Here is a 27,230-nt window from a genome sequence, read left to right on the forward strand (position 1 = left end):
GTAATAAGCTATCATTCACTTATGGACTTGATATTTTTCCCAAATCGGTGGCAGTGGGTTGCAACCGTTTCCCTCTGGAAAGAAGGGGCAGTCGGAGGAGAGAATTCTAAACTGGTGAATAAAAGATTTGTAAACTGTATGGAGACGATTTCAGAAACATTTATTAAATATTTTGCATTTAGTGCTAATAGATAAATTGCCAGTAGCAGTGACAACTGAGGAGGTATCGATCTCGGGTGAAGGTGGCAGCTGCCATCCTCTGCCTCCTTGTAAAACCGCCCATGCTTGTGTGTGTGCATGTTGTCTCAACATTTTGTAAGTTGTCAACTTCTCGTTGCTTTGTGTAGTGAAGTCAGCTTCATTTTTACAAGCACGTTTGCCACATTCAATATGGCAGAGACACTGACAGGACAATCAACCGTGAAAGTTAAACTGTGTTCGGTACACCGATGCAGGGGGGAGTGAGATGGAGCGTAGCAGCGTAAGAAGAGGTTGGACAGGCGGACCGGGTGGGACACGCACGGTCTATGGCTGCACTTGCTTCCTCTTGTGCAACTTCGAAAAGCCATGCGAGTGTAGCCGAGCGACCGAGGCAGAGAGGGCAATGGCACTAGCGCGTCCATTCAAGCTGTCAGGCGTATTTATTATTAATTTTTTTTAAGCGGGGGGGAAAGGCGTGATGAATGACGTCACAGGCTCCTGTCTCCCAATATGACCAGATGATGCAGGGCTCGTGGACTCGGACTCAGGTTCTGGTGAAGGGGTCTTCAATGGACCGGGAAAGGGAACTCTGATGGCTCTCCAGGCCCCGGGCTGGAAGGAGACACCGAGGGAAACGTACAGCTGCAGCAGGTATCTGGGAAGCGACGCGGCGTCCGCGCCCCGTGAAAAAGAGTCACCACGGTGCGGCTGTCGTGCTATTCACCGGAGGGTACCAGCGGCAAGGGGAACATGGCCGCGCAGTCGGACGGTAAAGCCGGGGTGGGTTTTGCCCAGCTTTATGACGTCGATGCCGACGAGCCGCTGGACTCGGCCGCGATCCACATCTGCCAGTGCTGCCGCACTTCGGCGTGCTACTGGGGGTGCCGCTCTGCCTGTCTCGGATCGATGCTCGGCGGGGGCCAACCCCCCGCCGGGGGCGTCGGTGTCCGGGAGACTCACTGCCCACCCCCGGAGCAGCTGTGGCTGGACTGCCTCTGGATCATACTGGCCCTCCTCGTCTTCTTCTGGGACGTTGGCACGGACCTGTGCCTCGCGGTGGACTACTACCAGAGGCGGGACTACCTGTGGTTTGGCCTCACGCTCTTCTTCGTGCTGGTGCCTTCTGTGCTGGTCCAGATTTTGAGTTTCCGCTGGTTTGTGCAGGACTATACTGGCGGAGGGCTCGGGGAGGTTGAGGGTTTGACAAAGCGGGGTGCGGTGGCTCTAGGGTGCCACTATCCCGCCAGCAAAGATCGCCTGCAGCTGGCCACCATCTGGCTGTGGCAGGCCACCATACACATCCTCCAGTTGGGGCAAGTGTGGAGGTAAGTTAAATGGGCTCGTCAATGGTGGGGGTGAAACTGCAACTGACATCAACACAGCACAAAAAAAAACTACATATCTATCTATCTATTTATCTATCTATCTATCTATCTATCTATCTATCTATCTATCTATCTATCTATCTATCTATCTATCTATCTATCTATCTATCTGCACACACAAAATCAAAATAACATGCGTTTTCTCTCAAATATGTGGTTATAATCATTTGTTTCAGATGTACTGTAATTATTTTCTGTGTAAAAATTAAATTTGGTGTTCAAAAAAGTCTTTTTTCAAACTTGCGTCTTGAAAAAGAGGGGGTCGTCTTACGATCAGGATCGTCTTATATTCGGGTCAATACGGTGTATATATCAACACACCAAGCTACTACCCCCAAAGACACACCCCTTCAAACACGACTTCTCTCACGTGACATTTTAATTCATTGACGAAAGCTTGTGACGCAAATGCATATTTTTTCACTGCATGTAAATACACTTAAATGCCCAAATCCCTTCCAGCCCCTAAAAGGCAATTTTTAAAGTGTGATTTTATAAAGATATCATTGTTTAAAATGTTGCTCCCCAACCGCTGGTCAGCAGCCCTGCACGACCAGGCGAAGAGCAAGTGGGTTGCTAATTACTCTGGTCAGCAAATTTACTGAACTGCTTCTTCTCATGAGGGTTGCGGGCGTGCCGGAACCTATTTCAACTGACAAGTGGGGGACATCCTGAACTGGTTGCCAGCCAATCGCAGGGCACACAGAGACCAACAACCATCCGCACTCGCACTCACACCTAGGGGCAGTTTGGAGTTCTCAATCGACCTACCACGCATGTTTTTGTTTTGTTTTTATTTGAAAAGCAAGTTCAATAAACTTTTTCAAATAATTTTTGTTTGCACTGATTCCAAATCTACGATAATTATTTCCCTGGTGCATTACATTTTTAAAATAATCATAATCAACTAATGACAAGAATATGTAATATTTATAAATTAAGGGTTAGGTTCAGTAACTGTTTTTTTCCCCCCTCAAACATCATATGTATAAATAACCACGCATGTTGCACAAGCTTTTATTGGTCAAACTGTAAAACAAAATTGAAAACATTTCTAATACCTGATGTAATTTATTATTTATGTGGTTGTGATGATTTCAGCAACCCCAAAATGTTTCTGTACGTTGGGACAAATTGAAAGTCAGCAACATGGTAACTATGTTGCGCTATTTACATGCTTATTGAAGTTATCTACTATTTTACTATATTCAATTCACTACTAAATTATCAATCAAGAATTCGCCCCCTGAATTGTTAAATTGCTAGCTACACTACTACCGCAAATGGCGCTTGCCTTGTCACTAAACTACACTATATAAATAGTAGATAATAAACACCACTATCAACTAACAACACTGTTGCTAACAACACTCGGCATTAAATTGCAAACTGTTGTTTTTCACTTCACTCAAGCACTGCTTCATGGAAACCTGAAGCTCGCTCGTAACTCAAATTATGTCCACAACAAGTCAAAAAATCAATAACGTGACAAATACTCGTAAATTGGGGCACTCTAAAGGGCAAGTATGGTGTCGAGTAGATAAAGCTGAGTCGAAGAAGAGCTTGCTTCACAACGACAGCTCGATGAGCAAGCCTCTCTGCAGGCTCCCTCACGCTTCAGTTAGTAGACATTAATTCTGTGGGAAAACTCCTATAAGAGAATAATCAATGCCTACAAATCACCTAAGAAAACTACGGTAGTCTAGAAATAAATGAAATATTTGTTTGAACCACAAAAGGCAAGTTTAATACAAACGATCATAAAATCATTCAATCATAAGCATCTGCCTGTTACATATCACCAGTGATCCAAATGATCAGCCACAAAGACAATTGTGCACTCTCTCATTCCCCTCCTTGCTGAACTCTCTTTTATGGTCTCTACTTGCCTTTAGGCAGACAGCAGCTCGAGTAGTTGCGTGCCTGCGTGTGTTTGTTTCTTTATATCCTGCTGAGAAAGGCAACACCAATAAAACTCTTCAGCTTTGGTCAGCTTCAAGGGTTAACTCGACCACCCGTACATACATGCACACACACCTTCTCAATTCTGCAGAATGGACTCTGCTACCTGGTAAAAGTGGAGGAACATGTGGGAGAGGGGGCAGGGAAAAGGCTTCAGACTGATTGAGATGGATCGTTAAGAGATGGAGGGGGAGAGAGATGAGGGAAGAAGGAAGTGAGAAGAAGCATGAAGGGTCAAAGAGAATAGAGGAGAAAGGGAGGAGGGAGGAAGAAGCCAATGGAAGGAATAAGATGAGGAGAGGAAGATGTGGGAAAAGGTTTCTCGCACACAATGCCAGTAAAAGGGGGATGGGAGAAGAAAAGCGAGAGTGCTTGGGGGAGGGTTGATGTAGAAGACTCCACACTGTTTGCAATTATCGAATGCAAGCAGCTGTCAGGGTGACCCGCTTACTCCATCTTTGAACCAAAAAGGCTGCTGTGTTATGCTTACACCCAAGCCAAGCTGTTAAAAAAATAAAAAAAAAAAAATCAAGATAATTTTCAGGTCAAGGTCACACTGCATTTTGAAACGAAAGGTCAAGCCATAAGCCAAGCTGCTTCCAGGCCACGAGTGTATATGAGCTCCACTATGAATGTTGTATTACTCATGCTATGTGGCTGTAACTTGTAGTTTTTGCAAAGCAGAAGAAGACATGATATAAAAGCATACACTAATGCACATGGAAAATATCATTTAAGCACACACACACTGGTGACTAAGAGCTGAGGGGCATTTTAATTGGAATCTGCATTCACCCACTTAAGCTGACACTGTATCTTAACAACCAAGAAAGGAGCATCTTTTACTTGTCTGTCTTTTTATTTATTAGGTGTTAATGATAAAAAGAAGCATCAAAATATTAGTAGCTCATGTCCACAATAATTCACACCCTTTACTGTTGAAATAATCTTTTTTTATAATCTTTTTCACATTGAGTGAAATTGTATCATTATAAACCAATTTCCATTAAAAAAGGTGCTAGGTCATTTAAACTTATAATTCTTTTTTGTACTAAACTACATGACCTAATGCTATTTAAGCTGCTACATTAATCATACTCGCAACGCAGTCTATTTAGATCCATTGAAAGAGCCAAATTACTAGTGTGGGATCATCAATTCTGGCTTCAGAAAGACAATAGCACACTCAATGATCGGCACCAAAAATTAATCACCCAGAACGGTTTGTCAAAGCTGGCTGTTATTATCTTTCTCAAGTCTTTTTTTTTTATAGTGCCATCATGATTGCATGTGTATATAAACCATCTGGTGAAGGCATTTTTATTATGAATTAAATTTATTCATTAGCTATGACTGCCGCAGGTACATCAGGACACTTTACCTCGGCCTCATGTCGCGTCGGCAGAAGGAGCATCAGCGCCGCTGGTACTGGGCCATGATGTTCGAGTATGCTGACGTCAACATGCTTCGGCTGCTGGAGACTTTCCTGGAATCTGCGCCTCAGCTGGTCCTGCAGCTGTGTATCATGATCCAGGAGAACCGCGCTGAGACGCTGCAGTGTAAGTGGATGAGAAGAAAGTTCACAAAAAGAGCACTCAAAACAAAAGATACACAAATGCTAATTATATATGCTAATACAATATCTTGACGTGAATGATAGTATCAAACGATTCTAGAGTAAATCATCTCGAGGAATGTCCAATAATTATCTGCGTGTTAAGTCTTTCAGTCTTTTGGTTCCAGTTGACAAGTCCAACTAGCTCAACCCTAATTTGTGCCTACTCGCTCAAAGTTCCTCCAAACTTTGTTCCAAATGGATTTAACTCAAAGGAAATGAAGCATGAGTCTTGTCCCTCTCCCGCAGGCATCTCCTCTCTCGCCTCCCTCCTGTCTCTTGCCTGGGTCTTGGCCTCCTACCACAAACTGTTGCGGGACTCGCGTGACGATCAGCGCAGCATGAGCTACCGTGGGGCTCTGCTACACCTCTTCTGGCGCCTCTTTACCATCTCGTCGCGTGTCCTCTCACTTGCCCTCTTTGCCTCGCTCTTTCATATCTACTTTGGCATCTTTGTGGTGGTCCACTGGTCCGCCATGGCCTTCTGGGTAGTGCACGGCGGCACCGACTTCTGCATGTCCAAATGGGAGGAGGTGCTTTTCAACATGGTGGTGGGCATCGTCTACATCTTCTGCTGGTTTAACGTGAAGGGAGGCCAGACGCGCCACAGAATGATTACCTACTACACTGTAGTGTTGGCGGAGAACACCATCCTCACTGGCCTGTGGTGAGTAAAAAATGCTCAAAACACATGCTCCATGAAATCATAATGAAACTTTAAATGTGGAACGTGTCATTTCATTTCCATGTAACATTTCCTATTTATGATTTTTAGGATCCTCATTAGCACAACACAAGCCACTTTGGGTTAGTTTTACATAACTGAAACGTGAGCTGTAATTTTCAATGTGAAATCAGGATGTAAAATATATATATATTTCCCTTAATCACACAAGACTCTCAAAGGGCTTCACAAGGCCATAGTTAACAAAGATCAACCTACCTGCTTCCTCAATAAAGATAATTAAAAAAATCGTTCAAGGGTGCAGGGAACCACCTTCTAGGATGTGGAGTGGGCAATGGTAATCACGTGACATAATAAATAAATGTGGTACGATGTTAGTCTAAACAGCACAATATTCGGTTTAATGAAATGAAGCTCTGCTGTTCATTGCCTTCTGGCACGTGGCCCTCTTCCTATCCTATCTGGAATATTCTGAGTCCTTCAAAGACTCACTTGGCTCATTGACACTGAGCTGCCTCTGAGAGCAGGACCTATCCTGAGTGGCAGAGACGGGCCAAAATCCAGATCTCATAAGGGTGAGGCAGGAAAACGCCAATAGTTCCAGAGAACAGTGAAGTAACAAGTCTTGAGTTCAGATTTAAATTAATTATGATGACATTACGAAATAGTCCACCAAAGACGATACTAACGCGACTGCAACACATGCAGGTACGCCTACAGGGACCCCGTGCTGACCGACTCATACGCCATCCAGGCATTGTGCAGCGTCTACCTGACATTTGCTGGTGGTGTCCTGGTTATGCTGTTGTACTACGGCTTCCTGCACCCTGCCACTGGTCACCTCCAGCCAAGTCCCGCCTCCTCCTGCTGCGCCGAGCTGCTTTGGGGTCTTCCCCTTCCCCCTTCTGTGCCACCTACCGCCCCACCTACCCCGGCGCACATGACCAAGTCCCAGACAGAAGAGGATGTGGCTGAGACGTGTCTTCCCGTCTTCCAGGTGCGGTCAGTGCCCCCCACTTCCAAGCCTGAGGGCCCACTTATAAAGATCGACATGCCCAGGAAGCGTTACCCGGCGTGGGACGCCCACTACGTTGACAGGCGCCTGCGAAGGACTATAAACATCTTGCAGTACATCACACCGGCCGCAGTGGGCATCCGATACCGGGATGGACCACTGCTGTACGAACTTCTACAGTATGAGTCTTCACTTTGACGCGCACACACGTTTCTGTTCATGAGTAGACACATTGAGAGAGGAATAAGAAACACACAGGTCACACTTGGAATAAGCACAGAGACACGAAAGCAATCTGACACATTTTAATGCACACACCCACATAAAAACACACACACACACACATTCCTTGCGAGCACCTTCAACTTGCGAGTCCTTTGGCTATGACTCAACAAGCTGCCTCAGTGGGAGTCCATAAAAAAACTCCCTTCTTGCATATTTCATCCGACATTGATTTGCTTCCTGCTGTTTACATGTTGTCACACACAGTCACAGGTACCATGACAAAGATGAGACTTTAAAATGATCCCGTTCTGTAAATTGATGAAGAATTCGATTGTTGGAGGGATTAAGGTCCTCTGTACAAGCAACCAGAAAGTAGCTAGTTTTGAAGAGTTGTATCAAAAAATAATCATGGCTTTCGGAAAATTTGAAACGTTCCATGGGCTAGAGTAGACTGTAATTTAATTCATTTCTTAATTTGCTGCTTAATGAATGTGTATCTTAAAAACAAACTGGAGAGGGAGAAAAGTTGTTACCCTCCCTGTTAAGATTAGAGGAATCATCTTAAAACAATGGACCCTATTTTCGTGCCCAGCACAAGTCTAGCGCTAAGTGCCATCTCAGTATGACCATGGGTCAATTTTACTTTCTTCTGGTAAATGAGCACAAGTAAAAGGAGCGTTTGCGCCGTTATGAGAAGGTTAGGAATCGAACCGGCTCCTCTGATTCCTTTTTCATCCATGAGATTGGTACGCACAAAGAAAATGATAAAAGAACTTTAAGATGATCATTTGTTCAATGAATTAATTTCTCCATTGATTCAGAAAGATTGTCTCACTACGTATATGACTGAAAAATGACATCCACCCAACACACACTCGGAATCTGTCTGCCTGCGCGTTGATCGAATCCACTAAAATCGTCTTATACCACTTGCGCCACAACTTAGACCTGCTTTAAACTGGTCTTTCTTTTACTGCCAAATTCCCAATAACAGCAATAGACTTGCCCTGGCACAAAAGTGAAGATGTGCCTGTTTTTATGCACACACGCCTATCCACAAAATTAGGGCACGATGTCTGAAATAAAATGTAATACGGAACCAATATGGGGTCAAAACAAGTATATTGACTGATACGCTAGAAAACAACCAAAAAGACAAGGAATTTCTACATGAGCAAACGCAAGCATATTTTTCTTAATTTGAGTCATTTTTGTCATGTTGACTCACTCATCCAAAGCCACCCACAACTAAGCTGTGATTTATTTATTTTACTCAAGCTGTTACATAGGCAGGAGTCACAACGCATATACAGAGTATTAATCATCTCGAGCTCATGTTTCCATTTAAACTTTGTGACGAGCACAAACAGTGAGACCTTGGCTTGGGAGTGGGACTGGTTGGGGAGTGCTTTCGGCATCAAACAGGGTCAACCTTTGCATTCATTACACATGATGCAGTGTGAAGATCACATACAGAAAATATTTGTGTTACTGTCTAATGAACATATACAAAAAAGAGATAAAATGAGAGTATAAAATGAAAATCGCAACGTTCACGGTAACCCTGAAGCTACTTTTTGTTTACAATGACTAACTCTGACCAAATGGTTGTGTTAGAAAGTTTTACCCAAACAAATAATGGTGTGATTGAATAATTATTTGTGGTTGCTGAAATGGCATAAGTGCAAAAATTTTCCCTCGTGTTTTATGATTTTATTTTATTTCATTATACATGTAATGCACTTACTATTTTTACCTTTCTGCATTGGGGTTCACCTGCCTTATTAAATTTATGTTGCCAAATATAGTCACATGCCCTCTAGAGGCGATCCTACAGAAAAGTATAGTTGGGATTGCAACTCATTTTAAGTATCCAAAACTACTTTCTGTGGTGCTATAGTTCCATTCGCTGCCAGCAGATGAGTAAATGAGTCAATGTGCAATAGATGCAATAGAGTCACATGTCAATGTGGAAATATGTAACATACAAACTTGTGTTATTAAGGTGCAAAAGGGCAGATTGTCATTTTAGATTCTATGGTGCAACCTGCGTACTTGCCTTCAGTTTGTGGCCGTATGAGGCCCGCAGCCACACGGACAACGGCTATGCAACTCTCTCAGTGCAGGGAGATGTGCTTAGTTAACACACTTGCAACAACATTGACCTGTACAGCAGGGTGCTAATTTGTTCGTGCATACAGTGAAAAAGTAGTTAACATGGGGTGTATCCCGACTTCACACAGACACACACAAATGGATACAGTAACCCTTGACCCCTTTACAATTTGCGAAAAGATTCTAATGGTGCTATCGAGCGAAGATGGGTAGGTTTTGTATCATCTTGGTTACAGTGACCTTTTTCGAAATCCAGTGGGTGCTGATGCTTCACACTCATACAGGCAAAAACTGTATGAGTGGGGATTCATTGTGTGCTAACCCAACATAATGTGCCATCTAAAAAAAAAAAAAAAAACACACAGCCAGGAGTTGATATGTGTAGTGTGAAATGCTTCTTTTTAAAATGTTTTGTGGCTGCTCTCTTCACATACTAAGCAACCGCCCTAACCACCACTCTGCCGCATCCGGAGTCTTAGCCAATCAGGTGTTTCACAGCCAAATCAGGTCAATCAACCAAAACGTATTGTCAGCTTTAATTTTTCAGGTTTCACCGAAATAAATTGCTATTTACCATTCACAAACTGCAGTCATTTTATGCAGAGAATATCACATTTACAAATGCATGAACACCTCACATCATCAGTAAACACCAGTGACCTAGTTTCACTGGCAGCTACAGTAAACATGTTTGTGACACACTATGTTGTACACGCTTCAGGTTATGGTCCTCGGATCCTTTCCTTCGCCATACTTTTCAATTCTCACCATTTTGATGGAATTGAGTTTTAATTCTAGAGGGTTTACTTCTGTATCTATAGTTCATGTGTCTGACATGGATTATAAATCAAATAAGCATAATAATATAAAGGCATCTCTTGACTGTACATTTGGACAATAATCTACAAAAAAAAAAAAAAGTATGGAATTCATGAATGGTAAAAGGCTATCATTTTGGGAAACCTCTAAAATACAAGCTTCACTGTGGTGGATTATCAAGGCAAAAATGTTTGACCTACTGTAAGTGTCCCACTTTGCATGTGTGGTGCTCAGACTTGATTGTAGCCTCAGGTATCTCTCCTCATTGTTTTGGTCTAGCTACAGGCGACTCTGCATCACTGTACGTGCAAAGGTCTCTCCGTTTCAGTACAGCATTTCTTCCCTGTTGTATGGCTTCACATTCACAGCTATGCAAGATTACATATGTAAAGGTTCTGGGCACCATTACTTTTTATTTCTTGCCTTTTACAAGGGAGAATAAATGTGTGTGCTTTTTTTCCTCCTAATTTTGTTGCATTTGTAAACATTTTTTTTCAACAGTTGACTAATTTGGAATGTTTTCAAATTAGTTAAGAAGGGGTTTTAAACAGTGAAAGATAACCTTGGGAATAACTGGTATCCCCGACTGAGGAATGTGCATTCTTTCCATGAAGAAACAGAACTCTTTTGTGCGTTTAAGTACTTAAATGTTCCACTATCAGGGTCTGCAAAGCATATAATGCCTATGTGAGGCTATGTGTGTCAGTCACATCACATTTTATTAAGCTAAATTTAAAAAAGAAAGAATGATTGTTCCACAATTGTGAAAGTATCATCACCTACTATAGTTATATCAGGTTTCTGTGTGTACATGATTTCTAGTGTGGTCTTTAGCTTGAAAATGAGTAGCTGTAGAAACTGTGCTAAAGATGTGCTAAAGTAGCTTTTAATTTTTTTTCATTTTGATTGTAAATAGCTCTTTTTGTGTCAACTCATTTGCTCAATATTGGCAGAGTATACTTGTAGATTGCTCATTCCTTCCATGGCTTGTAAATGTTCTCTATAAATATCCAGAATGTAAAGTGAGAGAAGAATTATACAGTACAGATGTTTTTTGTAGGAGTCTGTGCCAACGTGTTGTCCTAAATAGAAGCACAATGATAAATGATACAAGTGTTTGTACACACGATCAACTTTTGTGAAGGCTTCTGCCAAAGGACCAATTAGTTTATTCGTTCACATGCATAGAAATAAACGCATTTTAATTCTTCCACTTACAACAATCATAGAAATCTGAATTTGATTTAGTTATTGGTCATGCAGCTACAGTATCATATTTGCTTAGCATAAAATGGAAACAGCTCGCCAAGTTGAGGGACTTTGAAGCAAGTCAATGTTCATGGAAGGGTTAAGGTGAGCCTTTATCGAATCAAAGAGTCTCCAGCAGCCTAAGATGCAGAGAAGCACGTTTAGTGGTGGTTATAGTCGTTAGCCATTTTAAATGTCCGTGCACTGCACAATTAATTATCCAGGAACCAACCTGTCTGTGGGGAGTAATCCCCAAACTCACACCAAATGTCTCAGTGGAAACCAGTGACACAAGCATGCATTGTGTATCACTGGTTTCTTGATATGCTGTGTCTACAATATTGTCAAATCATTCTGGGAAAGAGTTAAATATTTTTCACAAATGGCTCAACTGTGGCCAGTTTTAGAAATTGAGTTATTTTTCTTACAATACCTCCTGAAAATAAAAGTCTATTTATCTGCAAAGATTTACAGTGATGTAGATATGTAGCTAGGTAATGACATGCCGAATAGAATATATATATAAATACACAGAAACAAAAGTATGTATGTCAGTATTGTTTTATATACAGTACTTCCCTTTTGTTATACTGTATCGTTTGTTGTGACTGCAATGGAGAAAAATATATATAATAAAGAATTATGAATTAATTTTTCCAAATATGAGTCATATTTTCCTTTTCTTTGAACCAATCAAAAGAAAACTTTACCAATTCCAAGGAGTTTATTCACACACAAAAAAATCTCATGGCATTACAAAATTCCCATACGCCTGAAAAGTCTTTCCAGTGCACGCCCTAAAGAAATAAAATGAAAAATAAAATGTGCAAAACATACAGTTATGCAACATCACAGAAGATAACTAAAATGTCAGACACACATAATTTGACCAATGAATCCATCCCATTTAACCAAACCAGTACCATGTAGACTCAGTGACAATTCTTGAGAATCTCAGGAAAAATTACAATATAAATGATGCAACCAGAAGTCTGCTTAAATTTGTTGTCTGTCTAGGATGTCACAAATATTATAGAACCGAATGCTAAGTGACAAACCAACCCAAAAAGCACTGAAAACAATGCTACAAGGACACAAAGACACAAGACTTAGTTTTCCCTCCCAAATGTACTTTCCTGTTATCCTTGCTTATGTTAAGATTAGATCCCTGAGAAAGCATAGTTTTAATAACATCCATGTTATTTAATAACAAACCACCAATTTCTCCTCAAGGTGCTACTTCTGCATACTGCTGCTTTTTATTGTGGAAAATTATGTAACACGTGCCACGATCGTTTCATCGATGCAAAAAATTATCCACAAATACTTCATAGTTTCCCTACAATACCTCAATGCGTTCTACTAATAGGCTATTGACCCCCTCTGCTGACTAAAAGTACTATGACCTATACAAAAATAAAATTAAAAACAGCTAATGATACAATACAATACAGATCAACTTTACCAAACATATTTGTAGAGGAATTTAGACATAATCTTATGTGTAACAAAGTAAAACATTGTTTGGGTGTTTAAACCTCATCGTTTATGCCATTTTGTGTTTTGCATACACACGACTTGGAAACTTGTTTGGCAAGATTTTTGGTTGAGTTGGATAAGATCAATTACGGTAATTTGCTTTGTCATAACAGGAGACGGAAGAAGACAGAACTTAATTTTGAACGTACGGACTGGTTTAAAACTTACCTCAACAGCAGGAAAGTGTCTGCCTACGGACGGAGGTTGAACTCCTTCATATGACAGTGCTCATCAAACGGGATTATCAAGTAACAATGTACAACTCCAAAAAAACTATGCGCTGCAAGTTGATCTGAATGGCTTTGGTTCTCCTACCTCACTGGATAAAGTGCATGAGCAGGCGAAGCTTGAGGTGAGTTACTCCAGCAAGGATTCCTCTTCATCATTGGGATCCACTTCAAGTCTCTGGAAGGTTCGAGGAGATGATGGCCGAAGCCAGCGGGCAATTAGCTTGAACAGAACTGTGGGGTGAAAACAAATTGAAGGACATTTCACTTCACTCGCTTTGCAAAGTATGCCATCATGAATCCAGTAGCATCTGAATTATCACTACTCATATCATACCGGGTAATGCGACAAGTATGATTAAGACACCCATCACCAGACCGATGATCATCCGCACATCCTGGCTGCATTCGGCCCAGAGCATACAGCGGGCCTTGGCTAGGCTACCATTGTTGGGCTGCGGGGGCACAGCTAACAGGTGGCATATGAGCGGGTAAATGTCCACACTCTGCAAAGTCTTCAGTCGGTAGCCACTCCGGAAGCTGGGTCCCCGAGCCGCCATGAAGGGGTGCATGCTGGGTAGGGAGTTGTCATAGCCGTGATCGCCCACTGAGGGAAGGAACAACGCCGTCAGCTTTACCGAATCAAGTTTTTTACGTCACATTCGGAATCATACTGTACATCTCGGCAGTCGATTCCCTCGCTGTATTATGGTCCATCCCTCATCGGCAATCAGTATGATGGGCTGGACGCGTTCGTTGTTGCGGTAGTGCAAACGATCTGGGATGGCCTCCTTCAAATAGGCAGTCATGTGGGCGTGGCACTTCTCAAGCAAGGCAAAGACAGCCTCTGGTTCTAGAAGAACACACAAGAACCGACACGCTCATGCCAGCAGCAAGTCCTGATGCTTTACTTGGTGGCTACGTACTGTTGTTTGGAATAAGGGCTGCGACAGGAGTAAGGTCCACCAGTGTGTAGTTGTCGGGGTGCAAGCAATCATCCAGTCGGATGAGGCGATCGACCGAGCACTGAGCCATGCCGTGGTCACTGGTCACCAGAATGTTAACGCGACCCCACAGTCCGGTCCGCTTCAGTTCAGACATCAGCAGGCCAATGTTGTCATCAACCTGGGAGAAGCACCACGCATGTGAGAAATATCAACTCATCCGTCTATTATTTTCCTGCAATTACATCACATGAGCTAGACTGGTAACCAGTTAGCTGAATGACAGCTTTAAAGTGGGAGTCAACCCCAAAAACTTTTCTTTACATTTATATGTGCCTCCACCAGTCTAAACACAGCATTCTGATGAATATTGCACTTGTGGAATACTACAATACTGTGTTTTGACTAGTTGGGTAGCACAGAACATATTGACTTCCTCTTTAAGACACAGATAAGCACTATTCACAAGGAGTTGAAAGGTGAAATTTCAGGATGAACCTAAATTGTGCTCTAACTTTTACAGTAGGGATGAACAATTTATCATTTCGGGACCCAAATTGTGAACTCAGATAACACCATTTTATGTTCATAAAAACTGCATTTTTGAAGTGCTCATCTCCTCCAATCCTACCAATCTGAAGCGACACCCTACTGGTGGACAGGTAACGCGAACCAAGTGTCGCACACAGTCATCCATCCTCCCTCTTTCTAGATGCTTGTGAACGGTAGAAGCACAGCCAACTTGCTCACATGGGCAGCAGCTATGTGCTGCGTGGTGTGAATCTCTCCTCTGTGTCAGCAAATAAGCTACACTTATGACAAGTAGCCCTTGTCTACCTTCATTATGAGGTTTACACTCGTCATCACTGTGAAGGGATTCAATTTATACCTCAGGCAACATCGCTAAACCCTCAATGAGTAAACTTAGAAAGGTTCTCACTTCCTTCAGCGCTTTGCCTATGGCCGTAGTATTTTCAGGTCCAAATAGATGTCCTGAACGGTCTGGCTCCTCCCAATAGATGGCTGCGAACATCACTCCTTCCTCCTGGAACGAGACAACTTTTACACATGAAGCGAAACTTCCTAAATGACCCCATGCCGCTATACTTATACAGTCGAAAAGTAGGACATATTGCTAATTAGCTACCTTCTCACTTCCCAGTAACCAATTGGTCACATTGCCCAAACGCTCCTGGAAGGTCACATGAGGGTTGTAAGGGAAGAAGTGTGTGGGCGTATGGTTGTGGATTTCCACATCAGAGCCAGGCCACATGGCAATCCCTGTTTTGTAGCCGGATTGATGTGCTGAGAGCCAGATAGGTGTCGCCTCATTCCACCACATTGGGTCACTGCTGTTGCTCAAATGGAAGTGCTTGCGGCTGATGGGGTCGTACATGGAGCTGGCAAGGATACCGTGAGACTCTGCATAGAGTCCCGTCACCTGGAAGGGAGCACAAAATACCGTAATAATAACGTAAGACCGTAATAATCATTACTTAACTACAAACTCAAAAGCATAAATGCTGGGAGTCGATTAGATCAACATTTTGTAATCGCTGGAACAATTTGGACTCAGCAAAGTATTCTTAAAGGGGACATCAACTCCAAAATTTTCTTTACAGCAATATGTTGAATGTGGCCCCACGTCTAAATATAAAATTAATATAAGTTAAGAAGCAAAATCCACCTGTTTTTATCCATTCCAAGGAATGGACATTTTGCTTCCAGTTGTGGTGTTCACTGGGACCAAAAAAGTATAGCGGCGGACTGGTGGTTTCACTTGTGATTTTTGGCCAGTTGTCAAGTTATTGCTGACAAACTGGTGGTGATGATGTTATTTAATAAATGTTACAAGGCAGTAGTACAAGCCTAGTGCAGAATTACTTCGACACATTTTCAGAAATAGATCATTTAAGATGAACTTGATTAAATTTCACAGAGACCCCACTATTTGTATTTCAACAAAAAGCCTTTTTTTTTCCGTAACATGTCCCTTTATGGTTCCTTCATTGGCTACCTGTACACTTCAGAGCTATTTTCAGACACATTTTACAGAGTTTTAAGGCTCTTGATAGCTTTGTGTCATATTAATAATTAGGCTGTTTTTTTTTTTTTTCAACCACGTGTTCTTCTGGTTCAGGCCTTTTAATAATTTTAAGAATGAGAACCAAAACCTGCGGTGAGGCACCTGCTCAGAACAAACTCAAAACATACATTTGTGTGAACAGATGTTTAGTGAATTACTAATTCATGCATCTTTTGCCTTTTATAAACTTGCACCAATTATTTATGTATTCAATCAAACCAAATGTTTGTTGTATTTGTTTAATTTGTGTTTGTATAGCTTTCAAGCCATCATTACCCTTTCATTTATGATACGGTTATACGTATTAAGATTGGCTCACCAGGCTATAATGGTTGGGAAAGGTTTTTGTGACAAACACGTTGGTGAGCTGCTCAACCAGGACTCCTTGGTTGTACAGAAGCGTCAAGTTGTGCATAGGGAACCTCTGCAGATAGTCGGCTCGGAAGCCGTCAAATGATACAAGCAGCAGCGGCAGAGGATGATGCTGACATGTCGTGTTTCCAGTAACCAGAGTCCAAAGTCCATACAGGAGACCCAACTGTACAAGTATTCTCGGAAACATGCTGAAAACAGAAAGAATAAACTGTACAAAGGAAGTCTCGCTTTAGAATAGATTTCCAATCCTACTATGGCGATGTAAAGTGAACCTCTGCGACTAATGGGGGACAGGAACTGAAACTTGGGTCAAAGAAAATACAGTGTCAAGTGGACCTCACTCTTGAGAGGTTAAACTGCAGTTCCCCCACTTGATAAGGAAGTTTGCTTCGAAGATTCGAATGGAATTCACTCAAATGTACAAGATTCGGAATTCTTTTCTTTCTTTCTTTTATTTTTCAGAGTTGTCCAAACCACATAGGTGAAAAACCTTTAAACACAACCAGAAATAGGTGGTCAAAATATAACCCAAAATCAAATACTTAATTTTTTATCTATTCGAAACCAACTTCAATATAAGTAGAAAATACCCATATTTAAAGTACCCAAAACAAATGAAATACATACATTATATGTACAAATACATTTTTAAAGCACTTTTCCCAAACAAAAGCAGTTTTAACCCCTGTAAATACACGCACACAAATCGATTACTTCTAGCTCAAATACCTTTTAAACGCACCACGTTATTAACTGTATTTTCATCCGAATAATATTAAAATTACAATATGCTATCTTAAAGTTTTCCCATGATTAATCACAAACACATTTTAACTTATTCATCACATTATTTGTCCATTTTTCTGCAAAACATGCGAATGTCCAAAAGCTCACCGGCTCCATCTTTTGTCTTTACAAGCCTTTGTCCTGCAGTCTCTTTCCCCTTTGTTACACATTGCTTGCTCCTCAATGTCCTGTATGTGAGTACCTCCAAACCACACTGATTTTTCCAACATCTCCACCTGGTACACTTAATCAGCTGCCTCCAGGTAGGAAGACACACCCTAACTTGAGGCAGCTCAGCCAGCGATGGGTGCGGACTGCACCTCAACTCAACAGAGTAAATGAGTTCACAGACCACAAATCGTGTGGTGAACCGAATTCTTACTCGGTGAACATAACCTGTTTGCTGGCAGGTTTACTATAAGAGATCCAGAGTTTCAGCCTGTTTCAACCACACAAAGAAAGTTGTGTTTGTTTGTTTTTTGCAAATGATTTTTTTTTGCAAATGCCGTTTTCTTTATAATATGGGGGGAGGGATGCAGAGCATTAGTCTTTTTTCAGTTGGCTGAGCAGATCTCAATATTTGTTTTAAAATAGTATTTTAATGAGTGTTGCTGTAGGCTACAGCGTCACATTTTAAATGACTACAATTGGTCTATAAAAATAAATGCATTTGTGTCAAGTGTTAAAGTGTAGAATGAACTGAGAGGACGTTGGAAAACATTTTCTTTGGGGTTTAAATATTTGAAGTAGCCACTGAATTAATATTTTAGTTTAATAATGACCTTGTTTAATAGCGCGAGTCCATTTAAAATAATTAAATTAAAATCAAAGTGAGGTGCAATCACAGTCTAGCAAAACACGCCTGACTTTTTTAACTAATCTGTTTATGTTTCATCTTGAGCTGCTTCCAAGTCTTTTCTTTTTCCTGTTGGATTGCACCTAAATGAAAATCCGATTTCATTCCTACTTAAATTCATTACTATAGGCTAAGCTACGATCTTATGGTTAGATGCAATGAAATAGTGCAACTTGTGCATCGTGCAGCAATTTCCTCCCATGACGTCTCTCCCAACTTTGCTGCTGCAGCCGTATTAGATTTGCGGTTCGTGACTGCCGTAGACTTGCATAAGGACCTCAAACTTCATTGTGGTAAAATAAGGTGATCTGTTTTTCCTCCGTTGTCATGATGACTCGTGGTATCGGAGTTCCATTGATGATGGCTTTATATAGTGATTGTGCACGCGCGTAATTCTAGGTTATCATACTCAGTTGATTGAACTACTCCGAGTCTCCCATCTCAGAGTAAGTCAAATCAGAGTTCAGGGATAGACTCAGAGTATGTTGAACCTGCTTTCTGGAATACCCCCCCTAAATAAGTGAATAAGTAGCAGAAGTCCCTATAATAACGGTTTCTAATTTTGCGTTAAGAAACCCTAATGTTGAGTAGTCTGCAGATTTTAAAAATAAAAAGAACTAATGGCATTTTGTTTGATGTGCAACAGCCTCTCATGTCGCAAATTAGGTCCAAAGCGTGTATGCATGTTTGCACGGTTACATTCGAGCCACGCATGCACTCACGCATGCAGTTGGTTATGGGGTAACATTTTGCGCCCTCCCTAAAGAATGAGGTCTGGTGACTAGTCTGGCTCTAAAACAACCTTTAAGTTGGAGCTTGTCATTCAAATAATCGAACCAGTATCGGTAATAAGCGATGCCACGTTTACGCAAAAGTCCTTGCAGCCCTACCTTACAGACTTGACAAATTGTCCTCCAATGTTTATTCTTGATGTTTGTGTCCTGTCATCCAGCCATGACCGAGGTATTCTCTGAATCTGAAATGATACATTTCAGGAAGCAAAGGCTCACGACTTTCCACATGCAGTTATTTCCGGTGCACCTTTCGGAATAAATATATAAATAAATTCTTTGCTGAAAAAGAAAATGATTCGCAAGTTCAGATAAGGCAAAGGTTATTCAATGCATCATGTAACGCTATTGAGAGCAGAGCTGTCAAAACCAGGCAATTACTGTGATGCGAATGCACTATTCTGGAAGCGCGCCCAGAGCATTAATTTTTACGTCAACGTAGTCACCATTTTGGATGTGGAAAAGCGGAGTCAATTTGGTATTCATTTGCTTCTATTAGGAACAGTTTCATACCTAAAGCCACATTTTGTGAGATTTAGACTTAAAAAAAAATCTTAACCGGGACGCTCAGACAAATTAAATAAATAATAAATAAACAATTAAATAAATACTGTAGTGGTTTGCCTAACTTTTCTCACACTTTGTATCTGGCAAAGAGCTATTTTTGAAATTCCATTGACTACCAATATTAGTAGTCAAACTGTTATAAATCACTGATTACCAATTAAATAATCAAAATTAGTTCTATTTAAAAGTTAAATCATCACTGCCTGTTACAGTTACCAAAGCATGCACAAACCACGACATTTAATTTCCAGAACTCTCTCATCAATACCATATTAGCACATTCATGTCTAAACACAACGTAACATTCAGTGTGTGTGTGTGTGTGTGTGTGTGTGTGTGTGTGTGTGTGTGTGTGTGTGTGTGTGTGTGTGTGTGTGTGTGTGTGTGTGTGTGTGTGCGCGCGCGCGCCCGCGTGTGTGTGTGTGTGTGCATGCGTGCATGCGTCCGTGCGTGCGTGCGTGCATGTCCAGCTTCCTTGCTTTTTGTTGTTAGCGGTCAGTGTAACTGATTAACACAATTTCCACATCAAGTGGCCTAAGTGGTTCAGAGCTTCACAAAAACTTAATTTGCCCATTTAATCACTGCAAATCCTCTTTCAGATACGATGACAAGGCCTTTCTTTATGAGCTTGCTGTCATTGGCTATTGCACTTATAATTAAAACCTTAAAGGAAGGTACAATCCACAATGCTTTTATTGTAGTTAAGTGTTTAGTAGTATTTATGAGTTTAGATGACGAGAAACCTTATGGTTGTCACTCAAATTAGATCATCAAGTTTGTCCTTTTCAAAGACTGTGAATGCTGCATTCTCCTTTATGGACGACCATTTTCCTTAGTTGGCTCTACTTGTCTACAACTGAGTCCAAAGTCCTGGAATGATAGATGATAATGTCAATATAGAGTTGGCATCACACTCACATCAGTGTGCACCTTGATAGACTCAAGGTAACCTGTTTCGTGTCCTCTTCATTCGCCATGGATCCTTCAGAGGAACACATTTATGAGAACCCAGAGATCTACCAGAACCAGACACCAGCTGCTATATACGAGTCGCCTTACGATGAACCCTCAAGTCAAGCACCAGAGTATCAAAATACTGGATGGGCTTTTGGAAGAGTACCAGATCCCCCTTTGTTTCCAGCACCCGCTGCACCAAACAAGGAATCCTGCAAAAATTCTTCTTCATCTTCCTCTTCACATTCTGACAATGAAGAGAATGAAGAGAACAAGTGCTGTACGGAGGAAAAGATGGAAATTGTAGAGAGTATCAAAGAGTCACATTTTGAGAGTGTGTCTCCAAAGATGGAGGTGGACAGTAGGAACTTGGAACTCAGAGTTTCATCATCAACATCTTCAACCGTATCTGAGCAAGAGACACCCAAGTCGAACCAAGAGTCTGAGAAGGACAAGACTAAAGTCACTTTGTTTGTTAAGGTGGGTACGAGATGAGGATTTTTATCTCTTGTACAGTATAGGCCACTGGTTGTGAATTGAATTTTTAGGAAAGATAAAAAGATACTTTTAAGCCCCGTTTGGCATTGGTTACTCCTAACTAACCTTTAATGAAGGATACTATCCACATTTCTCTACGACAGTGATATTTGAAGCAACAGTACATCGACGTAGTTGACAGTGTACGCAAGGACGCTTGGCTTTTACGCTCAAGACTTTAAAAAAAAAAAAACTTTTAAAAACACCAAAAAAAATAAGTAATAACAAATTTTCTTTGTCAAAAGTGGATAGTCAATGAAGCCAAGAAATATCCGTTCAAAGCCTATGTTTTCGCATTTCCCTATAACTGTATTCTGAAGGTGCCAATCCCCTCCGTGGACTCCTGTTAGTCAATTTATGCTTCCGCCGTATAGACCATGCGTCTCTCCTTCTCTGAATTTAAAGGCAAAAGAGCTGCCTCCATTGGCTGGGAAACAAGTCAGCTGTGTTCACTCCCACAACAGTGCAAACGCCCGTTTCTGACTAACAGAGGTTATGAAAATACCAACAGAAAAAAACAACTTCACCCATAAATGCAATTAGACTGTGCAATGTGCTAAACTTGCAGTTGGCAGAAAATAGGGCCCTTATTGTCAAAGAATGAACATTTCAAACAAAGGGGCAAAGCAGCTGATGTAAATGTGGGCTTATACTCTTCGGCATCCAAGACAACAACAGAATTAAATCTAATTTGATGTATTGCAGTTCTACACCACTGACAACTACTAATAAACATATAATATATTAATATATAATATATAATTTGTCATACAATGAAGATAACATCACTTGGGCCAAGGTGCAAGGTCAAATACCTAACCCATGTTTATCTGCATGTGAGGTTGATTTTATTATTGTTTTGACGTTAATCTTATACCTGTCAGCCACCTTAACATTGAGTGGCAGTGCGTGTGTTTCGCATCAGAGGGAGTGGCTATGATTCCAAATATAACTTGAACTGGGGAGAATGTTCTGCCCAGCAGCCTCGAGAATCATGTGATCACTCATTAACCAACTGCTGTCATTGTGGCATCAGCCCTTTTTCTACGCTAAAGTCCAAATGGGTTTTATAAATCTGGCACTTTGAACACTCCCGTGTTGTAAATTACACTAATCTAATGGGAGGTTGAATTGCGCTAGAGTAAAGGTGACTTATTTGTAGCGTTCCATGTTGTAAAAGGCAATGTGCTGCATCGTGGAGCAAAATGATGATCTATAAGTGAGTCAAATGAGCATTCATGTTTTACTGTCAACTGCTCGTTTTTTTTAGCCCACCCTGGCTCAACCCAGGGGGCTATTTTTGACTGACACGTCATGCCCCACCTCTGCGCCCATGGGTACAAACTGAACACCTCTCCCTTCTCCCTATCACTTACACTTACACTTACACACACACACACACACACACACACACACACACACACACACACACACACACACACACATCCCTGGTAGTCATCAGCTGACTGTGACAGAGCCGCTACAGCGCCAACCAAGCTACACTTAATGGACGTGGAGTAGAATCTGCAAACACAAATACACACTTGTGGAGCGGAGGCGCACAAGCAGCAATTTTTGTGTGTCTGTTTGAGTATGACCGATATTGCAGCGGAGGCAGATAAGGACCCAGACATCGAATTGTTCGTCAAGGTGGGGTGTTATAAGTGTGTGTGCAACAATGCAAATACAAAGATAATGTAGGCTTTCTGTACAGGACATGTTTTTGTTATGTTGATTTCCCCCTGTGTGAACCTGACACCCACATGCATGGGCAACCACTCTCTATCCTTCTCACTAAATTATTAGCAGAGTACTTTCTTTGTAGAACGCTGCAGCTTTAAATAGCCTTATATGAAGAGTCTGTAAGTGGTTATTTTCTGACGACCTACTGACAAATAATGATGCTCGGCTCCTTACTACGAATAAAAATTGATGAGACAACATATCAGACCCACATCACTTTGCATCCTGTTTCGTTCAAGGTTTAATTTCATTTGACAACAACACAGAATGAGGACGTTATACAATCATTCTGGTACAGCTTTTGAACTAGATCTCATTTGACCGTGTACCTAACATTGTGCTTGCTACTTTGAAAATCCTATCAATATTTCTTACCTTTCTTATAATAGCAATAATAGTATTCTGCTGCTGACGGGAATTTCTCTGGATTAGCTAAAGTTTGTTAAATTATTCACAATCATTCCACATCTTTCCTGCATCTCTAAAACAGTAACTCATCTTGTCTTTGTACGTGTCATGCAAGAGGATGTTAATGCTATGATTTCCTTATTTTGTTTGTTTTGCTTGCATGTGCAACTTTTCGCTGCTGACACATGAGTAACATATGTATGTCTGCAGACTAATTCGATGCATTTGATGTATTAGTTACTATTTTGAGTGAAAATCATAGAAGCAATGACGATGGTCAGGTTAAGGTAAAGGTGGCAAAGTCTCAATGGAAAACCACAGGAAAAAGTCATTGTGAGCAGTCAGGCAACTAATGGAAGCGATGTGGATTATTCATGCTGATTTTAGGCTCGTGTTACACGTCCTGTCCCACACACACCACCCGGTTTCCCTCGTACAAAAAAAGGGCACTGATTCATCTTCTTTTTAATCCCTTTGTGCAGTCTGTGCAAACAGAAACAAGATCCTCCTTTACTTGAATTTTGAACCTATTACTGATAAATCCCAATTGTGTGTGCGCGTGTGTGTGCTTGTGCGTGCGTGTGTGTGTGTGTGTGTGTGTGCGCGCAGGCTGGCAGTGATGGAGAGAGCATTGGAAATTGTCCATTCTCACAACGTCTTTTCATGATCCTTTGGCTGAAAGGCGTGGTCTTCAATGTCACCACAGTTGACCTCAAAAGGTAGTAGTCATAATAGCACAACTATCAATCATTGTTGTTTCCTTTGTGCCCATCGCACCTGATAATTTGGTGATTGAAACTTGAAAGTCGACCAAACTGTATGCCTACAGGAACCACAGCTAACTAGTATTGGTGCAGATAGTGTAATGTGATTTTGTTTGCAGTTCCTTATAGGCCTAAATATACTTTTGACCACTTGCATGGACTTTAACAAATCAGCTTCTGCTCATGATATGTCAAGGTCTGCACTTGCGAGTCAATTTTAAAGGGAACGACAGAATTGACTGACTTTATACACATAATGGCGCAAAAACATTTACACACATAATGGTGCAAAATATAAGTTTTTAACTCTATCAGGATGTGTGTGAAAATGCTAATTACAAATTTGCACAAAAATATACTGTAGTCATTGTTGGTAGGTGGTAGTTAAAATGTCAAGATATTATAAATCCTAATGTATTTACAAAAATAAAAACTGTATATGCCTCAAGATAAGGAACACAGTGTAAAGGATGTGTTTTCTTTCTTATTAGGACACCAGCTGACCTTCACAACCTCGCCCCAGGGACACACCCACCCTTCCTCACATTCCAGGGGGAGGTGCTAACTGATGTCAATAAAATAGAGGAATACTTGGAGGAAATGCTGGCTCCACCCAAGTAGGCCTCACACACTCACTCACGTGCACTCAGACGCACACGCCTCCTCCAGGTAAAAAATGTCTCTTCTTCAGGTATCCCAAACTTGCAGCAAAGAACCACCAATCCAACACAGCGGGAAACGATGTGTTCGCCAAGTTCTCAGCTTACATTAAGAACACAAGTCCCAATAAGAATAAGGGTGAGTCGAACTTGTAAGCATTATTATCCCGCTGCTTCCATTCTCTTTTTACCTTGTGTTCATCAGCATTAGAGCAGAGTCTCAACAAGGCTCTGGTAAAACTGGACGAGTATTTGATGAACCCGCTACCCAATGAGGTTCATCTTGTCGATGGAGAATCCACGCGCAAATACCTGGATGGTGATGAGCTGACGCTGGCTGACTGCAACCTCCTTCCCAAACTTCATGTTGTCAAGGTAATTTGAAGTTATGGATCTACCTCGGTGCCTGCGTTGACAGTGGTTCTAACTTTCAGGTGGTGGCGAAGAAGTACCGCAATTACGACATCCCTTCCCAGTATAGAGGTGTGTGGCGTTACCTTGGCAACGCTTACAGCAGAGATGAATTCAACAACACGTGTGCAGCTGATGTGGAAATGGAGCTAGCCTACAAGGATGTTGCTAAAACACTCGGGAAATGAGCTGCAAAATCCCTGTCCTACTATTTATAATGGTAAAATTGTGGATCTGACACGATTTATTGTTGTGCGTCTGAAAACAGACCAATTTGCAAATCAGATGCCACATTATGGCAAAATAATTGTTGAATCCTTGTTTTCCTACAATTAACTCGATAAGAATATCGCTAGAATATTTTTGTGAACGAACACAATCTCTTATAACCGAGCAAAATGCACAAAATGATTTTTTTTTCATCTTTCTTCAGATGGAATGATTTTCACTTCTATATCCCTATGTACGCTTTCATAGTTGACATACTCGACTCTAAAAGACAGTTAAGTTTGTATTTCATAGAATGGGTTCAACATTTGCACACGCACAAATAAACGAGAAGTTTAGTGCAGTAGGCTTTCACATTGCATTGTATTCTGTTTTTCCGGCTGGGCATAAAAATGTCCTCTTTCTATTCTGCTGCAAATTGTGTATAGCAACGTGAATGGAAATTTTTGTCAAAATGTGACTGTGTTGTTGTTTTGCACTGTTCTGCAGCTGTGTCAGCTGTTTATGGATGTAATGTGATTTAAAATGCAGAGATGATCTGAAGTACTTACTATGTTCTTAAAAAAAAAACAAAGACAATGAACTTCATTGCATTTGTATTCATAGAAATTATTTTCTCTTGTAATGATTATGGAACTCTGTAGAAAAAACTCCTGAATGATCCACTCAATCTTTGACAGATAATTTTCTTGACAAGTTGTTCCCAAAGTAAATTTCAGTCATGAAATGCTACTGTGGCCATGCACCCATTTAGCTAAAAGTGATAACACTGACAATGCTGTTAATCAAGATTTATTTGTTCTTCAAACACTCTGCTTTGTTTTTGGATTAAACATGACAATGCTTGCTTCATATTAGTTTTCTGGTGGTTTGAAGATGGCGGCTCTTCGCCCAGCCTATAAAGAGAAGGCAGGAGCGCTCATTGTCAAACTAATGAAAGACGCATTTGCCTTGGGCCCCTCAGTATGTGGGCTTGGATGGGGGTTGGTCCACAGCATAAAACAAATACGCCTCTAAAATGAGTCAATCTCACCAGGACAAGAAAGAACTGCTGTAAAATATATTAGTAATTCTTAATCTGTCTGGTATTTTTTGTGCATGCATGCCATCTAATTAAGACACTCCTGGGTTATTCCTGGGTTGTCCTCTGAGCCTTCACCTAGTGGCCGGAACATCTCACCAGGGCGGTGTCCAGGAAGCATCCTGATAAAATGTCCGAGCCACCTCACCTGTCCCCTCTCAGCATGGAGGAGCAGCAGCTTGACACTTGAACTCCTCTTGGATGATTGAGCTTCTCACCTTACCTCAAAGGAAGAACCCAGACGCCTTAAGATCAGCTCCCTCTTCCCCCTTTTCTCCCAACAAAGCCGTACCCCCTTGGCCCCTGCCTCAGGTCGTGAGCCCATGGCTGTTGCGCGTGTGCGTGTGTACGCGCGTGTGAGACTGTGTGAGCGTATGTGTGAGTGTGTGTTTTTGTTGGCGTCGGTGCGTGCGTAAATGCGCGTACGTGCTTACGCGTGTGCATTTGTACACGTAAAATTAGTGTTGTCTTAAACGGCGTATTTCCGTATTGCAAAGCCGCCGCATTTTTTTCCAAAAATAAATAACAATGCCCATTTATTTTCGTAATAGCGGTAAATATTTTCATGACAATCCCATAAATACAACTGTGCAGTAGCCACTGCAATTTTTAATAGCTGGCCAGGAACCCTCGCCCCCAAAATGTGCCCGACACTCAGTTTGACCCACCAGAATCATCAGCTTTATTTCTTTGCTTTCAAACGCAAGAGAGCGCACTTCACCGCTCGGTGCGGATTGTATGTAGTCTGTTTCCAAACAGAAGGTGGCAGTGAAAACAGAGCATTCATTGAACGGATTCTCAGAGAGCGTCTGACGTTTTTTGTCACCGTGTTTGTGTTGAAACAATTTCAAAACGAATACACACGATAGAAATCCCATAGAAAAATGCAAACACAGCTAAAATATTTTATAAGAAAATTGTCCAGTAAATATAAAAGAGTAAAAATCCTAATTGTGTCGGACGTGGTTTTACGCTTCCACGGGGGGTTGACACTTGCAGATAGT

The 27,230-nt window shown here is 41.3% G+C and overlaps 3 protein-coding genes across 7 annotated transcripts; 2 read left to right on the forward strand and 1 right to left on the reverse strand.

Moving 5' to 3' along the window:
• The first annotated feature begins 411 nt into the window (after window positions 1-411).
• LOC148401694 (XK-related protein 6-like) lies at window positions 412-11,931 on the forward strand. The gene is made up of 4 exons (XM_088362820.1): window positions 412-1,526; window positions 4,911-5,107; window positions 5,413-5,830; window positions 6,557-11,931. Exons 1-4 carry the CDS (start codon window positions 952-954, stop codon window positions 7,059-7,061), a joined length of 1,695 nt encoding a protein of 564 aa, XP_088218946.1. The 5' UTR covers window positions 412-951; the 3' UTR covers window positions 7,062-11,931.
• Window positions 11,257-19,254, reverse strand: enpp4 (ectonucleotide pyrophosphatase/phosphodiesterase 4). Of its 4 annotated transcripts, none has more exons than XM_088362841.1 (9): window positions 17,336-17,494; window positions 16,386-16,629; window positions 15,128-15,421; window positions 14,921-15,025; window positions 13,963-14,161; window positions 13,716-13,889; window positions 13,374-13,643; window positions 13,125-13,270; window positions 11,257-11,410 (listed from the first exon to the last, which is right to left on the reverse strand). In XM_088362841.1, the coding sequence occupies exons 1-8, from the start codon at window positions 17,455-17,457 to the stop codon at window positions 13,167-13,169; spliced, it is 1,512 nt and encodes a 503-aa protein (XP_088218967.1). In that variant the 5' UTR covers window positions 17,458-17,494; the 3' UTR covers window positions 11,257-11,410; window positions 13,125-13,166. The 4 variants fall into 4 exon arrangements, with proteins under 4 accessions (XP_088218967.1, XP_088218970.1, XP_088218979.1 ...); XM_088362844.1 differs by lacking the exon at window positions 11,257-11,410 and adding an exon at window positions 11,976-12,067; XM_088362853.1 differs by lacking the exons at window positions 11,257-11,410; window positions 17,336-17,494 and adding an exon at window positions 18,974-19,254 and having other exon boundaries at window positions 11,976-13,270.
• On the forward strand, window positions 17,589-26,178 carry clic5a (CLIC family member 5a). 2 transcript variants are annotated; one of them, XM_088362865.1, is made up of 6 exons: window positions 17,589-20,875; window positions 23,693-23,802; window positions 24,339-24,464; window positions 24,539-24,645; window positions 24,712-24,881; window positions 24,941-26,178. In XM_088362865.1, exons 1-6 carry the CDS (start codon window positions 20,417-20,419, stop codon window positions 25,103-25,105), a joined length of 1,137 nt encoding a protein of 378 aa, XP_088218991.1. In that variant the 5' UTR covers window positions 17,589-20,416; the 3' UTR covers window positions 25,106-26,178. The 2 variants fall into 2 exon arrangements, with proteins under 2 accessions (XP_088218991.1, XP_088219002.1); XM_088362876.1 differs by lacking the exon at window positions 17,589-20,875 and adding an exon at window positions 21,480-22,582.
• Window positions 26,179-27,230: the final 1,052 nt, after the last annotated feature.

The sequence above is a fragment of the Syngnathus floridae genome, chromosome 2, assembly GCF_059516105.1.
Source record: "Syngnathus floridae isolate MCC-2025c chromosome 2, RoL_Sflo_1.0, whole genome shotgun sequence".
Taxonomy (NCBI): Eukaryota; Metazoa; Chordata; class Actinopteri; order Syngnathiformes; family Syngnathidae; genus Syngnathus; species Syngnathus floridae.

Excerpts from the sequence above, each read along its gene's own strand:
- LOC148401694 (XM_088362820.1), top strand. The coding sequence starts at position 952 with ATGGCCGCGCAGTCGGACGGTAAAGCCGGGGTGGGTTTTGCCCAGCTT. Across the intron at positions 5,108-5,412 it reads CCGCGCTGAGACGCTGCAGT|GCATCTCCTCTCTCGCCTCC; the intron begins GTAAGTGGATGA and ends CCTCTCCCGCAG. Across the intron at positions 5,831-6,556 it reads ACCATCCTCACTGGCCTGTG|GTACGCCTACAGGGACCCCG; the intron begins GTGAGTAAAAAA and ends CAACACATGCAG.
- enpp4 (XM_088362841.1), bottom strand. The coding sequence starts at position 17,457 with ATGTTGGAAAAATCAGTGTGGTTTGGAGGTACTCACATACAGGACATT. Across the intron at positions 15,026-15,127 it reads GGTTACTGGGAAGTGAGAAG|GAGGAAGGAGTGATGTTCGC; the intron begins GTAGCTAATTAG and ends GTCTCGTTCCAG. Across the intron at positions 13,644-13,715 it reads AGGGAATCGACTGCCGAGAT|TGGGCGATCACGGCTATGAC; the intron begins GTACAGTATGAT and ends TCCTTCCCTCAG.
- clic5a (XM_088362865.1), top strand. The coding sequence starts at position 20,417 with ATGGATCCTTCAGAGGAACACATTTATGAGAACCCAGAGATCTACCAG. Across the intron at positions 20,876-23,692 it reads AAGTCACTTTGTTTGTTAAG|GCTGGCAGTGATGGAGAGAG; the intron begins GTGGGTACGAGA and ends GTGTGCGCGCAG. Across the intron at positions 24,882-24,940 it reads CCAAACTTCATGTTGTCAAG|GTGGTGGCGAAGAAGTACCG; the intron begins GTAATTTGAAGT and ends TCTAACTTTCAG.